This window comes from Perca fluviatilis, chromosome 3 (genome assembly GCF_010015445.1).
Source record: "Perca fluviatilis chromosome 3, GENO_Pfluv_1.0, whole genome shotgun sequence".
NCBI classification, from domain to species: Eukaryota; Metazoa; Chordata; class Actinopteri; order Perciformes; family Percidae; genus Perca; species Perca fluviatilis.
The window spans coordinates 26,730,870-26,745,163 of record NC_053114.1 but is presented as its reverse complement, the minus strand read 5'-3'; the positions used below and the strand labels follow the sequence as shown (position 1 = coordinate 26,745,163).

The 14,294-nt window shown below is 39.8% G+C and overlaps 1 protein-coding gene across 2 annotated transcripts in view; it reads left to right on the top strand.

Moving 5' to 3' along the window:
* phlpp2 (PH domain and leucine rich repeat protein phosphatase 2) overlaps nt 1-14,294 on the top strand; it is a 51,777-nt gene that overhangs the window by 9,760 nt on the left and 27,723 nt on the right. For both annotated transcript variants that reach the window (XM_039794437.1, XM_039794436.1), the window contains exon 3: nt 6,918-7,051. In XM_039794437.1, the coding sequence (XP_039650371.1) occupies nt 6,918-7,051 (134 nt within the window). The remainder of the gene's footprint in view (nt 1-6,917; nt 7,052-14,294) is intronic.

Sequence of the window (14,294 nt, the reverse complement as noted above, 5' to 3'; positions counted from 1 at the left end):
ACTCCCACAGCACCTCACTCATAATACCCTCAGGGAACATGATTGTATGCCTTTCTCAGCTACACAAGACATATGTAGACAGAAATAGCAAATGACCCCTTGATTATCTGTGAAAGGATAAAAAGCTGCTTCACTGATCTGTGACCAGGAAGGAATCTGGGCCGTTCCTCCTTTGCTTTCCTGGGAAAGCCAGTGCGAAGAAATAAGAAAGCAGTCTAAAATAAGAAATCAGCTATAGCTTAAATCACAGTGGCTTATGGCATATTCTATGTGAGCCTTACTATCTGTTCAGTTTTCCATTAATGAGGTGGGATATTGAGACAGAGCAAAATCTAACCTTGCCTAATCACTCTCCTCTAATTCTTGTGGGGTTGAGGTCATTAAGTCTGATATTTATGCTGCTGCGCTTTCCCATAGGCTGGTAGTTGGTGACTTGGCTTTGTTAATCCTTGCTGTAAAGAGCTCGAGCATAACTATGTCCAGAAAATATTTGTTACAATATTTTATACAAAACGAGTAGAGGGGGAGCCAGCGCTGAGCTATCATTTTCTTGGTTGCAGTTGAGCCGGCTAGCCAAATTTTCCTCTGTCTCCCAGCAGGTGTAATTTAGAGTCGTCATTAATTAACAAAACAATTGGGTCAGTAGGAATTCACCATCCTATCACATCAGATATTATTGATGTTGTTTTATTCCAGAACTCGCGCACCTGTTCACACTCCCAGGCCATACGCAGGAAAATTGGTTTGGTTTGTTCCGGTTGACAGAACGGGCAATAGGGAGTGGGAATGACTTTAGAGACATATCTCTTCTGAGGAGTGCAATATGTCCTATGACATATTTTGAACTGGATCTGCTGGTAATTTGGGTTCTTGGAACAGTGGAAAATCTTGTCCCAAACTGTCTCCCAATTAATTGCGTTCCAATCAGGACTTAGTTCTCGCTTCCATTTCCCCACTATTGGGAGTTCTCCTATGGATACTTGCATCAGTTTAGCATAAATCCTGGATACCAATCCTCTCCCAGGAAAATCAACAAACCATTTAATGACTGGGTGTGCCTCAAGACTATTTCCCCATGGTACTCCATAACAATTTAGAGCTGATCTTAAGTGAAGATAAAAGTAAAAGGATGTCATGGGGACCTCAAAACTAGCTCTCAGATCTTCAAAACTCAACATACCTTTCTCATTGAATAGCTGGTCTAAAATATAAATACCTCTGTCACTCCACTGCTTACAAGCAAAGAGTTTGTTAACAGACATTAAGTGTGCATTGTGCCATATTGGGGTATTCAAATGCCATACCTTATTGGTGTAGCGTAGTTGCTCCTCCACCTGTTTAAAGTTGGTCAATGTGTTGGTGATAATATGGCCATAGGTTAGCATACACTTTTTTGGACACACCCCTGCAAAGGCAAGGTTAGACTTCCAGTGAGGTTTTGCTCTATTTCTCTCCATGGAACTGTAGATGACGGGTCCATCCACACTTTGAGGGCCCGTAGCTGAAAGGCTCTGTGATACATTTTAAGGTTGGGGAGGGCCAAGCCTCCCATGTTTGTGGTACGTTGCAGGGTAGAGTGTTTTAGCCTAGGTTGTTTATTATTCCAAATATACTGCCGAATTAAAGTATCAAGTTTCTTCCAGAAATGTATTGGTGGGGGTAAGGGGATCATTGTACTTAAGAAGTTCACACAAGGAACTATGTTAATTTTAATAACAGCAATCCTGGACCGCAGTGATGCCGGCAGCCAGTGTTGTGCCTGAACGCGTTCATTGAACGATAGTTTTTGGGCGAATGTGAACGAAACGTACTGTATTACTGCCTGATGAACGTTACTGTGAACTCGTTCATTCTAGTGTCTGTGAACGGCATGCTCTTTCAGTTTAACTTCGTTCAATACGGTGCCAGATTTCCATAGAGCCTTCCAGACTTAAACCTGGCTAAAACACAACGTAAACAGGCCTTAATATGTAGCGGAAAAAACACCCAATCTGGCAACACCATATATACTGTTTATATTTATATTTATTAATTTAATGATTAAATAAGGTAATGTCTCCAAACTTACCTCAATTATTACTTGTCTCCTGCTAGTTATACTACAGCAAAAAAGTTAAATAAAAAAATATTTTTGTTGCATCTCTTTTCGGTGTTGCAATTTGTAGACGGCCCTAAGCACTCATCTTATAGCAGCAACAACAGCAGAGAGCAGAAGCCAGCAGGCAAGTGTTATTTACATAAACTTTGGTGTACTTACAAACTTTCCAATCCATCGTTTTATGAGTGCATAACCTATTTGTACTACTGTAGACGTTTGGTATCATTTCGGGCATTATTAGTGGGGTAACTTACGAGATACAAACGTGGGTCCATTAGCCCCTGCGCTAAGCTATTCAGCTGATAACGCTACTCTACGCTAACTCTCCCAATGTTCCCAAAGCTTCTGGGGTGTTTGGCTCGAGGTCATGGTACAAAGGACTCTAGGGTGAAATTACTCCGAACCATCACTTTAACATGCATTATTGTTAACGAAAAAAGACTAGACTAAAATGTTTAGCATAAAATAAAAACTAAGATAAAATCTCTCTTCATTTTCGTCTACAATCGTCTCTACTTTTACATCATGAGAATATTCAGCTGTTACTAGGGTTAGGTACTGAGACTCGGTGCTAATACGGCCCCGCCCGGTGCCTTAATGACCGTTATCTACTGGCCCGAATAGCAACGCGGATTTTGGTGCCCCTTAAATGCCTGTGCTTCTCTCTGATGCTCCTAAACGGACGTTAGAGGCAACCGAAACATCGCTGCACGGGACGCTAGTTAACACTATACTTGACAGCAGGTAACGTTAGCCTACCGTTAGCTAGCTAGTTAACACTACACCTCACAGCAGGTAACGTTAGCTAGCAGCTGGAGTAAACACGGTTAAAATACTGACAGCTAAACAGTGTAAAAGTTTGTCTGTATTTCACTGGAGAAGATTCCAACAGCGGGACGTACGACCGTCTGCAGCTGCCGTTGTCTGAAAAACAACACATATGTTGCGTTCACTTCAAACTCGCCTCGCCATCCTCATCCGCATAAGACTAAGACTAAATTAAAAATAGGTGACAAAATTAACACTACTGTGAACTTAGTTCCAAATTTTGAAGTATGAACTATGAACTGAACTAGTTCATTTTAAAATTTGTGAACTGAACTTTGAATTAGTTCATGTAGAAAGTGAACTTTCCCAACACTGCCGGCAGCGCAGACCAGTTGGCCAGATCCCTTTGAACCTTACTTAATATAGTTTCATAGTTGTCCTGGACAACTCGCTGTATCGATGCGTGTATGATGACGCTCAAATATGTAATTTTGCTTTGGGTTGGTATTGTAACACTAATGGCTGATGTCACATGCCTGTTGTTCAATAAAAGAAGATTAGATTTATTCCAGTTAATTTTATAGCCGCAGATTGAGCCAAATTCGTTGAAGATCTTAAGAATTTTTGGAATAGAGTCCTCAACATCAGAGATGTACAACAAAATATAATCTGCAAATAATGATATTGAGCTGCTATTGGATTTAATTTGGACATTACAGATGTTATTTTGCTTTATGGCTTGGGCTAACGGATCAAGAGATATTGCAAACAGCATGGGAGAAAGCGGGCATCCCTGCCGAGAGCCCCGCTCGATGGGAAATGGCTGAGAATGCTAGCCATTGGTTGAGACTATGGCTGTGGGATTCACATATGAAATACGCACCATGTCAATGAATTTGGCCACCAAACCAAGCCTCTCCATTACTTGCCGCAAGTAATTCCACTCTAGGCGGTCAAAAGCCTTTTCCGCGTTCACTGATAAAACTGCTGCCGTTGTTGTTGTTGTTGTTGTGGTTTCTGGCTTCTTCTATTACATGAAATAATCTTCGTACATTGTCTGCAGCTTGACGCTTTGATATGAAACCGGATTGGTCGGCGTGGACTAGCTTATCAATAAAGTGTTCTAAACGGAGTGCCAAGACTTTGGAATAGAGCTAAATAGCGGTCCCAATGAGGCTGATGGGCCTGTAATTTGAGCACTCCGTAAGATCTTTGCCCTTTTGGGTATAACAGAAATTAATGCAGTGTTGGTTTGTTGGTGAAAAGTACCCATCTCTATGGCCGAGGTTAAAGTTTGTAAAATGATAGGTCCTAATGTCAAAGTACTGTAGAATAAGTTCTGATGGAATTCCATCCAACCCCGGTGTTTTCCCTTTTTTAATTGTTTTTAATGCTAGGTTGACCTAGTTCTTCTGCCTCTAGAGACTGCTCTAGAGATCTACAACGTTCTTCCAACTTTGCAATCCTTGCTTCCCTTTTTCTCTTCAATTTGACCGCAAAGGAAGATGTGAAATCTCTAATAAATCCTTTAGTTGCTTGCCAAATGAATGCTGGGTCCGAAACTGAGTCAGTATTGATGACTGATGGATATAAACTCAGCCAGTTTGGCTCTAAACTCTACATCAAAAGCTGTGTTCTGGAGAAGGGAGTTATTAAATTGCCACCTTCTAGATCTTTCTCCTAACATATCACAGTGGAATTTGGTTATCAGCGCATTGTGATCAGACAGAATTGCTGGTTGTATTGCTATATTGTGGAACATTGCCTTAAGCTCACTAGAACACAAAATGTAATCAATGCGGGAGTGGGTGTGATGACGTGCGGAAAAAAAGGTGTAATCCTTGCTAGTAGGATTGTGCATCCTCCATACATCTGTAAGATGGTGGGATTCCATAACTGCTGTAAACATATCTGATGTGTGTTTTTGGGCCTTTGTGTGGTTGCCCCCTGATCTATCCTGATTTAAATCTAGCACTGCATTCACGTCTCCCCCTATAATTAGTGAATATTCATTGAGAGAGAGCAATTCATTGGTTAGACGCAGGTTCTGCTTCTTTTGTGAACAACCTCCTTCTCTCAGCACTCAGTCTCTATGGTAAGAATCTGAAACCTTGCTAAATCATCTATGATTGCTGAGGCATCATATCTTTTGCCAGCTAATAATAATGTAAAATACACCCTGATGAAATTAAAACACACTTCTCCTAACTTCTTTGTAATGCACACCTTGCACACCCATTTTCAATCATTTTGGCTGATTACAACTCTTTTGTTGATGTTGAGTGGAACCATGCTGGGAATTACCAGCACAAACTAATAATAATTGTAAAGGTGTAAAGAAAATGTCAATCAACCACTGTCTGTAAACAGCCACACTGTCCAGAGAGGTCTAATTAGCCAAAATAAGTGTAAACACCTGCGTGCATACACCGTTGTTTCTGTAAACCCCACCTATCTCCACCTACCTATTTACTGTAAATAGAGAGACATATTTCCATAGTTTGCTGCATAATTTGCCTTCCACCCTGAGGACAGATGAACCCATCGGGTGGTATTTGACAGAGATTTAACAACTTCTTGCTGCATTGCCCAAGGTTGGAGGATTTGTGAATAAATGAGGCATATCTCTGCAAAGTGTAAGCATCAGTATGAATGGACAACAGGAACTGTCAGTGATCCTCCTCTCGCTGCCTGCTGGAAGCTGCCTAAATCCTGCATTGAGGTGTTGGGGCCACAGCTGTCTGAAATCAAATAACATGATAATGCAAATCATATAGGCTGACAGAGGGAAGTGGCCTTTGGCTTGGGACTGAGTATTGATATTTGTTTGCCTACTGTGCTTAGGGGATGTCAGTGATGTTTCAAAATTCAAGCATCTGTCTCATTTACTGTAAATGTTACTCTTTTAATTCCATTTTTTTTCTTTCATTCATTATATATCCAGATACAGATATATATTTTTAAAAATGATCAACCGGCAAAACTAAAACTTTCCAGACATCAACTCATCGTCTTCATGGCTTAACGCCTTATTAGGTAGAACTGAAAATTGAAAATGCTTTTGAAGTCATAAAAGTGGATGGCTCAGACTATCAGGCAAAACAAGTCTAAGTAATGATAGGCTGTTCAGTACATGAGTGAGCATGAGTAATCCCCAGGCCTTTGTTTGGACCATTTCCAGCTGATTAGGTTAAAAGCGAAAGTGTGAGTTGCATTTCGTGGTCGTGCTTAATAGACCTCCATCATGCCACCAAACAGTAAGCATTTATGTGAAAGGCGGCTTGAATCAGGCTAGGGGTACCGGATTTTAGGGTTGACATTCATCCTGTTAGGTATCAGCGGGAAGAGTCCTTATTGAACTGAACAAAATTCTAACATTTCCTCACCTTGGTTTCATGAAATATAAGTGCAAAAATACAACCCATGCAATACTGTTTTTGTATCTATTACTTTTAGTACTTTTATATTCAGGTTACAGATTTCTTTGTTTTTAAACATTGTTGGAAACATTTGGGATAATGTAAGTACACAACTCAACAAAATCTATAACGTAGGTGTAGTCGTTTTAGACATTTCAATGCGGAAACATTACATATTATATCTTTAAGTTTGTGGCTCCTAATGACTATCTGAAGCTCTGTCAAACTTTTTTTCTTTTAACAAAACACCAAAAACTGCATTTATCACCACAAGAACCATGGTTCAGTGCCTGGCAGTGGTGCTTTCAGCTTGGCCATGTCATCTGCCATTGAAGCTTTTGAAATTTTTAGTTCTGTATATTCATATTTGATGTGCTGCATATTTACACCTTTAAAATCTTTGCGTCCTGAACAAGAAGAGTTTTCTCTTAGGAGATGGACTCTTTCTGGACTCTTCTGCTATCCCATTAAAAAACTCTCTGCTGTTTTTACCAGGGATAAAGAAATGGTCCACCTTTAGTTTGATGTTAATGCTTCAGTGTATGTGTCCCCCACACTGAGTAAAATAAACTGGTGTAACTAATTTGTGGCTGGCATTGTTACACCATCTTTCTTTTTCTTTTGTCCTGTAGGAGGCTGGACCCCTCTGAGCGTCCACTCCAGATGCTGTATGACTACCTGGCAGCCATGGGCTACACAGAGCCTATACGAGTGCAGCAAGAAGCAGCCAACTCAGACCTCAGCTGTTTGATTCGTTTCTACAGTGGTGAGTACTGACCCACAGGGGCCATCATTCCCAATCTTCACTATCTGCTGCTGCTCAGTGGGAATTGGCAGGAGGAAAACGGACCTGAAGTTTTTTTCATCCTCTTGATCTTGATCTTGTGTCTGTGTGTGTACATGAAAGTGTGTGTGCTTTCAGCAAGGACAAAGTCAAGCCAGTTGTTGTTTGAAGATCCCTGAGAGTGATTCCTTTCTGAATCTGTCTCTAGTATCAAATATAGCCAGGGATAACACAAACACACACCCATCACAGCCTCATGATAAGTTAGTGACCATCCTTCATCCTGTGGTGATTCTCCATCCCCATGTTTCACCTGCTGCTGTCAACATGCTTCCATGACCCCAGGAGTGGAGTGACTAAGTATCCCTGTGTCAGTGTGATATATTAATCCAGTGGCAGAATAGATGCGACTCTTGTATACCTGCATGTGTCATGTTAATACAGCTCACATAAACCCGTGGACATCTCTAGCTCTCCCTGTTTGAGTCTGTGCATTGGTCTAATGATACTCTTACAGTAGCAGCAATTAAGGGATTAGCCATTAAGGGTAAATGGTGAACGATGTTCTGTAATGCATTTCCACTTGATAAACCGACTGATGTTCCTATTGAGCCAGTGGAACTCCTATGTTTGGGGTTTGAAATGCTCACATGCTGCTGTGCCAGAGAAACAGGAAGACTGAGCAAACAGCATCTAAAGGGCTCACATGTAATTACTCCCACATAAAGTACACAACCCTCCCTACATTGAAATGCAGTGCTGTCACACTGAATAAGAAAGTCACAGAAAGGCCCCATAACATGTTGGGTATAATTGTGAGGGATCTGAGACATTTTTGATGCTCAGTTTAAGCTTAAAATTTGAATCCTAGACTTTTATGTAGTATAAGATATCATGGCAACCTTGCTTGATAATAATCGCTCCTTAGAACAACATTTGGGTTATAATCAGCAGTGTTATGTTTTTCTGACTTTAGCTAGGCTCTTTAGAATGAATACAAATGTCTCTTTCTATCTGCCTTGTAATACAACCGATGTTCATTTGTTTAGCTGTCAGATCTTAAACTCACTGTAGTCTTATTCTTAGTCCCTATGTGTCCAGTGGAAGCTTTACTGTTGTTCGCCCCTTGCCAACATGAAAACTGGATGGATCTTGGCTACTATCAGTAGTCAGGCCACATTGGTCAGAGTCTAGCCAGGCTTCCTGCCTCCTTTTGTCAACTCATGGGAAAAGAGAACCAGAGACCAGGCATGACTGGTACTCGGCACTCTTGATACAGTGGCAAGGCTGAGAGCACAACTTAATTTGGCCATTTGCTGCCCTAACTGTAGAACTGTGGAGGTAGTGAGAAGTAACTGTTTTGGAGTATAACTTTCAGGAGCTCTCCAGTCATACAGCTTCACCAGTAGATCTCACTTTTTGGCTGGCACAAGGTAAACCTGGTTTTTCATTCCCACCCACAGTGGTGTGTTGTAGGTGGGCTGTGATGCATTGCTGAAACACACAACAGCCTTGTTCTGAGATCCCTCTCCCAGGTGCTTGCTCTCTCACAGCTGTCAGGGGTAATGATCTGACTAAGCAGATGAGGGAAATCGTGGTCCATCAGTTAAGACTATAGCCGCTACAGAACCACCTGATGTGGTGTACTGCGTGTGTCAGCTCTGCATTCAATAGCCTTTGAGAGTCTGCCTCACTGATTCCCAACCTGAAAGCAGCCTTAGGGATTGCAAGTTGATTAAAGGGTATCTAGCCATGCAGTTAGTTGTGTGATTGTATGTGCCCAAATATTGAAATAACTGTCTCTAAGATTTCTGTCACCACCACAGTTGAATGGGGTTTTGTTTATGGTGCTCAATGCATTTCTTTCTGAAGAATACATGTCATGGTTACTCTAAATAATTTGTATAATTCACAGACCACATTTGTCTTCACTGGGATTTCTTCTGCCAAAGAAATGCTCCCAAAACAGTTGATAGCGGGACATACTGTACGTTTTTTTTGCAATTTGGGTGAACTGACCCTGTAACAATATTGCAAAGTAGGAGAAAAAACATACTTGTGCTATGGTATGTTTTGATCTTTCTCCCATCTTTTTTCCTTATGAAATATAATCTATATTATATAAATTTAAGCTTCAGGCCTCTACAAAGCATTCAAATGAATCAGTCTGAGGAATTTAGTCTTTGGTTAAAACTCTTGGCTCATAGACATTTAACTAGAGGCACAGGGTTACATGTTATAACAAGTCAGTAGTTCACATGCAAATAGAAGGGCCTGCTTTTATTTTATGTGTAGGTTCTGCACATTTGCTCATTGGCATGTGTGTGTGTCTGTTTATGGCCTTATCAAGCCACTAATGTGTTTCAAAGTGCAATCTAGCAGGTAATTTATTAAACTTCACCATATTACCATCCTCTTATTTGTTCATGAAACTCATCTCGAACCTTCTTCCCCCTCTACACACCCACACACACCCTCCTGCTGTGGTGCACAGATGAGATGAAAACAAACATGGACAGGGGAGTAAACATTTCTAAATGCTGACTTAATAAAAAAAAGCTCCTAGTGAAAACAACTACAGAGACCCGAGGGCCAGTGATTCTCTGTGTCGGCCCTTGCAGCTGCAGCATAGACAAGGCGTGCTGTAAGCTCCACTGAGCCCTGTTCCACCTCTGCCTGGGTGATCTCTGTCTTACATCTTTGAGCTTAGGCTCAGTGTCAGAGCAGAAGGAAATAAGTCATCTGCGAGCACTGTAAACCATGTCAACCACATTATAGTTAAATAAAACTAAAAGAAAATAAGCAATGAAAAATATTTAACTAAAACATTCAAGACAAACTAAAACTAAACTGAAACTATATTGCCAGGTTTTAAAACTAATACAAATAAAATAAAATGAACGTAAATCATTTCAGTTTTAGTTTTTTATCTATAATATTTCACGACTGAAAATGCATGAAGTTACCGTCAACTCTCGTAACATTGAACCACCGAAATTAAACAGACTTGTATTCCAGGAGATGATGCTGTGCAGCAATTGCTTCACATCAGACACTAAAACAGTGCCAACATTAAACATCACGGCCATTCTTATACAATTCTTCAACCATGTATTTTGTATGTATATGTTGCTACATACTTCTGAGACATTATACCTGGCACCAACAATAACAAACTAAAATTACTGTAAAACCAAATGTATAAAAACTTTACCTTTTTGAAAAACAGAAACTAAACTAAAACTAGTAAACACACTCTGAAAACTAACTTAAACTCAACTAAAATGAAATCAAAAAGTCAAAACTAAAAATTAATTGAAAATTCAAAACTATAATAAACTTGGTGTGAACTCAGCTAATAAGTTATTGATTTGGCTGGTGCTGATTTACTAATGGAAATTATACCTAAATGAAGACAGTGCATGCCTAAACTGGGATGACATTGACGGTGAACCAGTGTCTGAAACTCTGAGGCCCAGTGGTTTATCACGGAGTCATAATAAGCATGTCCTGGAGAAACAGAAAGCACAAGGTTGCTTCTTCATTTTATGGTATAAACGCAGAAATAATTGGTTTACAGAGAAAAAAAGTGGAGAAGCACTCAGACTGTGATTTAAGAGAATAATGAAACTCAGATCCAGGTTCCCACAGACTTGCCCCGAGCAAAAGAGGTCTGCAGAGAGCAAGCTCTCCGTTGTTTCCTGACAGCTCCTGGTAACATGCTGTTTTTATGATTGAGCTCCGTTTCTACTGTGGATTTCCTCTTTCTTATTTGAAACCTGCAGTCTTTCATCCAAGACTGTTGGTTAGTTTTCAATTCAGATGGCTTACTGCTGCTGAAAAATATCCAACATTTTAATGGTCTGTTTTAATGTCATCTGCATTCAAAAGCAGTATTGAGCTGTGTGTCTTCCATCTGTGTTCGGCACAGTGCAGGCTTACTTTATTTGTTATAAGAGTTGAATTTCTTGCACAAAGTTGAAATAAGAGTTTTATAAATAGAGGTAAACACAGACCACCAAGAGGAGGCATCTGGGTGGTGGGTTGAATCTGAATTTACTGCCAAAAAGATCTTGCTGTTCTGAGTCAAATCAGACTGTGTTTCCGCCTCCACTGACCCCCTACTGCATGCTAACACAATCTATGCAATCTTGAGCAAGACAAAAAAGCTCTGGGATACAGGGAGTATTGTGTTCAACTGAGTGCTCGACAGTTCTATTGAAATCATGTGGTTCACTTGCAAAAATGTACTGTATAAACACCCTCCAGAACAAGATCAGGAGCTACAGACAAAAAATTGGCACAATGACTTTTGTGTTTTGACCATAAAATAGAAAGAATGGCCACTTTACCTATTTTGGGTACATTTAATTTTCCTTAACCCTCCTACAATGATGGAGCATTTTAAATGAAGCATTTTGCGATGTTCATTTAGTCTTAAAGTCTTAAAGATGTTTACAAGAGAGCAGATACTTTGGTTAGAGTGGTGCCGGATACTTAGTGAACTAACATACATAATGTATGCTGTCATCCAGTTAATCAACAGCTGTTCTGAATGATACATCACTACTCTTGTTTATCGTTCAAATTCGGGCTGCAACCAACAATTATTTTCATAATCAGTTGATCAGCAAATGAATTGTTTGGTCTATAAACCATCAGGAAACAGTGTGGATGTTCATCACAGTTTCCTATACTGTAGCCCAAAGTAATGCCACAAATGTCTTGTTTTGTTGGCCAACAGTCAAAAAGCAAAGCGATGCAGTTTATAGATAATTTTGGAGGCCATTTTTGTTAAGATATTCTAATATTTTAGAGACTGGGACCATTAAATGTTTCGCATTTGTGCTTGACCTAAACGATTACTTCATTTATGAAATAGTTGCAGATACATTTTCTGTCAATCAGCTTATTGAATAATGTATTAATTGTCCCTATTTCTAATACTCAATAATACATGTATCACTATTAATGTAGCAGTTCATAGTAATAATAATAGATTTGAAGGCAAGCAGTTACCCCAATTTTAATCTTTTGTAAGGAGCTTTTTGACAAATATTACTATAAATTACAAATTTTTCAAGCCCTCCACCCTGTTCTAGTTCCTCAGTTCACTTCTGCTCTTATTTTTGATCACCAATTCACATCCTATCTTACACCTTTCATATCCCTCTCAGTTCTCTTTTTCTACTTTCTCTCTGTCACCTCTCTCTTCCCTCATATCCCTCTTCCCATCTGTTTTTCTCTCCATTTTTATTCTTCAGTGACAAGAGAGCAGAATCTGACCTCGTCGCTCATCTGGCATGCCATGGGAAGTGAGATGTCACCAAGTTTGCTGGCGAGTGAAGGCCACAGCAACACTTGAGATGAACAGAGGAGAGATAAGAAGTCGTACAGTCGACTCTCTGATCTGTCATTTGTCACACTGTCCCTGTGGTTTGGCAGCCTCTCCAAGGAGGCCGCTTGACACATTGATGATTAGTTTAGTGGCGGCAGCACGGGCCCCTCCATGGCCCTGCTCCTACGGTCTCCCTTAGCTTGGACAAAACCATCCTGCAACAGAAAACAGTGTTACACAATGTCTACGACTATGTCACCAAACCCCTCTGGAGCCGCTGGGAATGGTCAACATTATTCGTCATCAGTGGGATGGGATTGATTTGCCCGGTTTTACACAGAGCAGCCAGAGGTTGCTGGAGACAGTATGGAGGTTTACCAACTCAGATTGGACTTTGATTTTGTGAACAACCTGTTTCCCTAGCAACTAATAGCCCCACAGACCTTGAGGGATAGCATGTGTGTTTGTTTTAAAAGTTGGCTCTTTATGGTGGGGACGTTTGATATTGCGTAAGGCCAATGGTTTTCAGATTGGTGGTTGTGTTGATATGGAAGTGCAGGAAGCATTATGTTGATGGATTAATGGATGCCTGTATGCTCACACCGTGAATTCATGTATGCATATTATGTGTAATTGTCACCCACAGCTCCAGCAGACAACTAATTCAATTGAGGTATTATTTTACTTGTTGAAAATTGTTGCAAAAATCTGCAAATTCTTACATTGGAGGAGCAAGAACAAACACTGTAGCTTTATGAATGGCTTAAACGAATAGTTGCCGATTCATTTTCTGTCGATAGATTTAGCCAAAGGTGCTTCTACTCCAGTTGGGAGTTTGTGATGCTGTATAGTTGTAATCGCACAGGAGCACAAATACTTGATGTTCTGCATCAGTCTTTGTTAGATGACCAGTGTCCTACAAATCCAGAAATGCTTTAGAATCTTTTTTTTTTTTTTTAAAGGACGAAGGTACAGGTGATTATAGCTTGTAAATTAAGATATTACTTGTGATAAAATGCAAGGTCACTTTGGAAATCAACCAAACAACCTTTTGCTGGGGCTTAGGGTTGTTTAAGAATTATTTTCCTGCTATATATAGTGTTCAGAGCATTGACCAGAATGTGTGTTAGCATCCTGCAGGTAGTGCTCTTAAGGGTATAGCCCCCTGACAGCATAACAAAGCTAAGTGTGCTTGTTTCTGGTGATATACTGAAGCAAATGAGAGTGCCTTGTCAACATGTCTGTGTGCGTGATGACAAGCTTATTGATGTTTTGCTTAATTACTTGTTTTAATGAATATATAATTTTTAGTTAATTCTAACTTACTCTGTCTGCTGTCAGCTGGATTCTGTAAACCTTTGTTGTTGTTGACAGTAAACTACTATTACAAATACTGTAATGTGGTATGTGATGAAATTCTTTTAGTATTTGGCATACAGAGAAAGGATTTGTGTATGGATTCCTTGTATGGATTCAGGTGTCAGTCCATGATAGTAATTCCTTGTCTTCATACAGTGATATACAGGAAAGGGCAATTACACCAAAAAAATTTTTGTTTCTAATTGTCCAGTAGGGCTGGGTAATGTTTTTATACTAGTGCCATGCCAATATGATACCTGAGTTTCAGTTCCAATATCAGAATAATGTTTTTTTGATGCCTTTCTTGTAGGAATATAAATAAAACTATTTTTTTTCATTAACCTAAATAAGCTTCTAAAATGTTAAATGAGTTAAATAGTCTAAACACAAGCACCCATGCGAAAAACCTTTCCTTAATACAATACAGTCTAAAACTAGGATTTAAATTCAGTGTCTAGTCAAAGTAAGTAAAGAAAAGTAACAATCTGAGCATACATTCAATGCTGACTTCCAACATTCTGTGCTCCG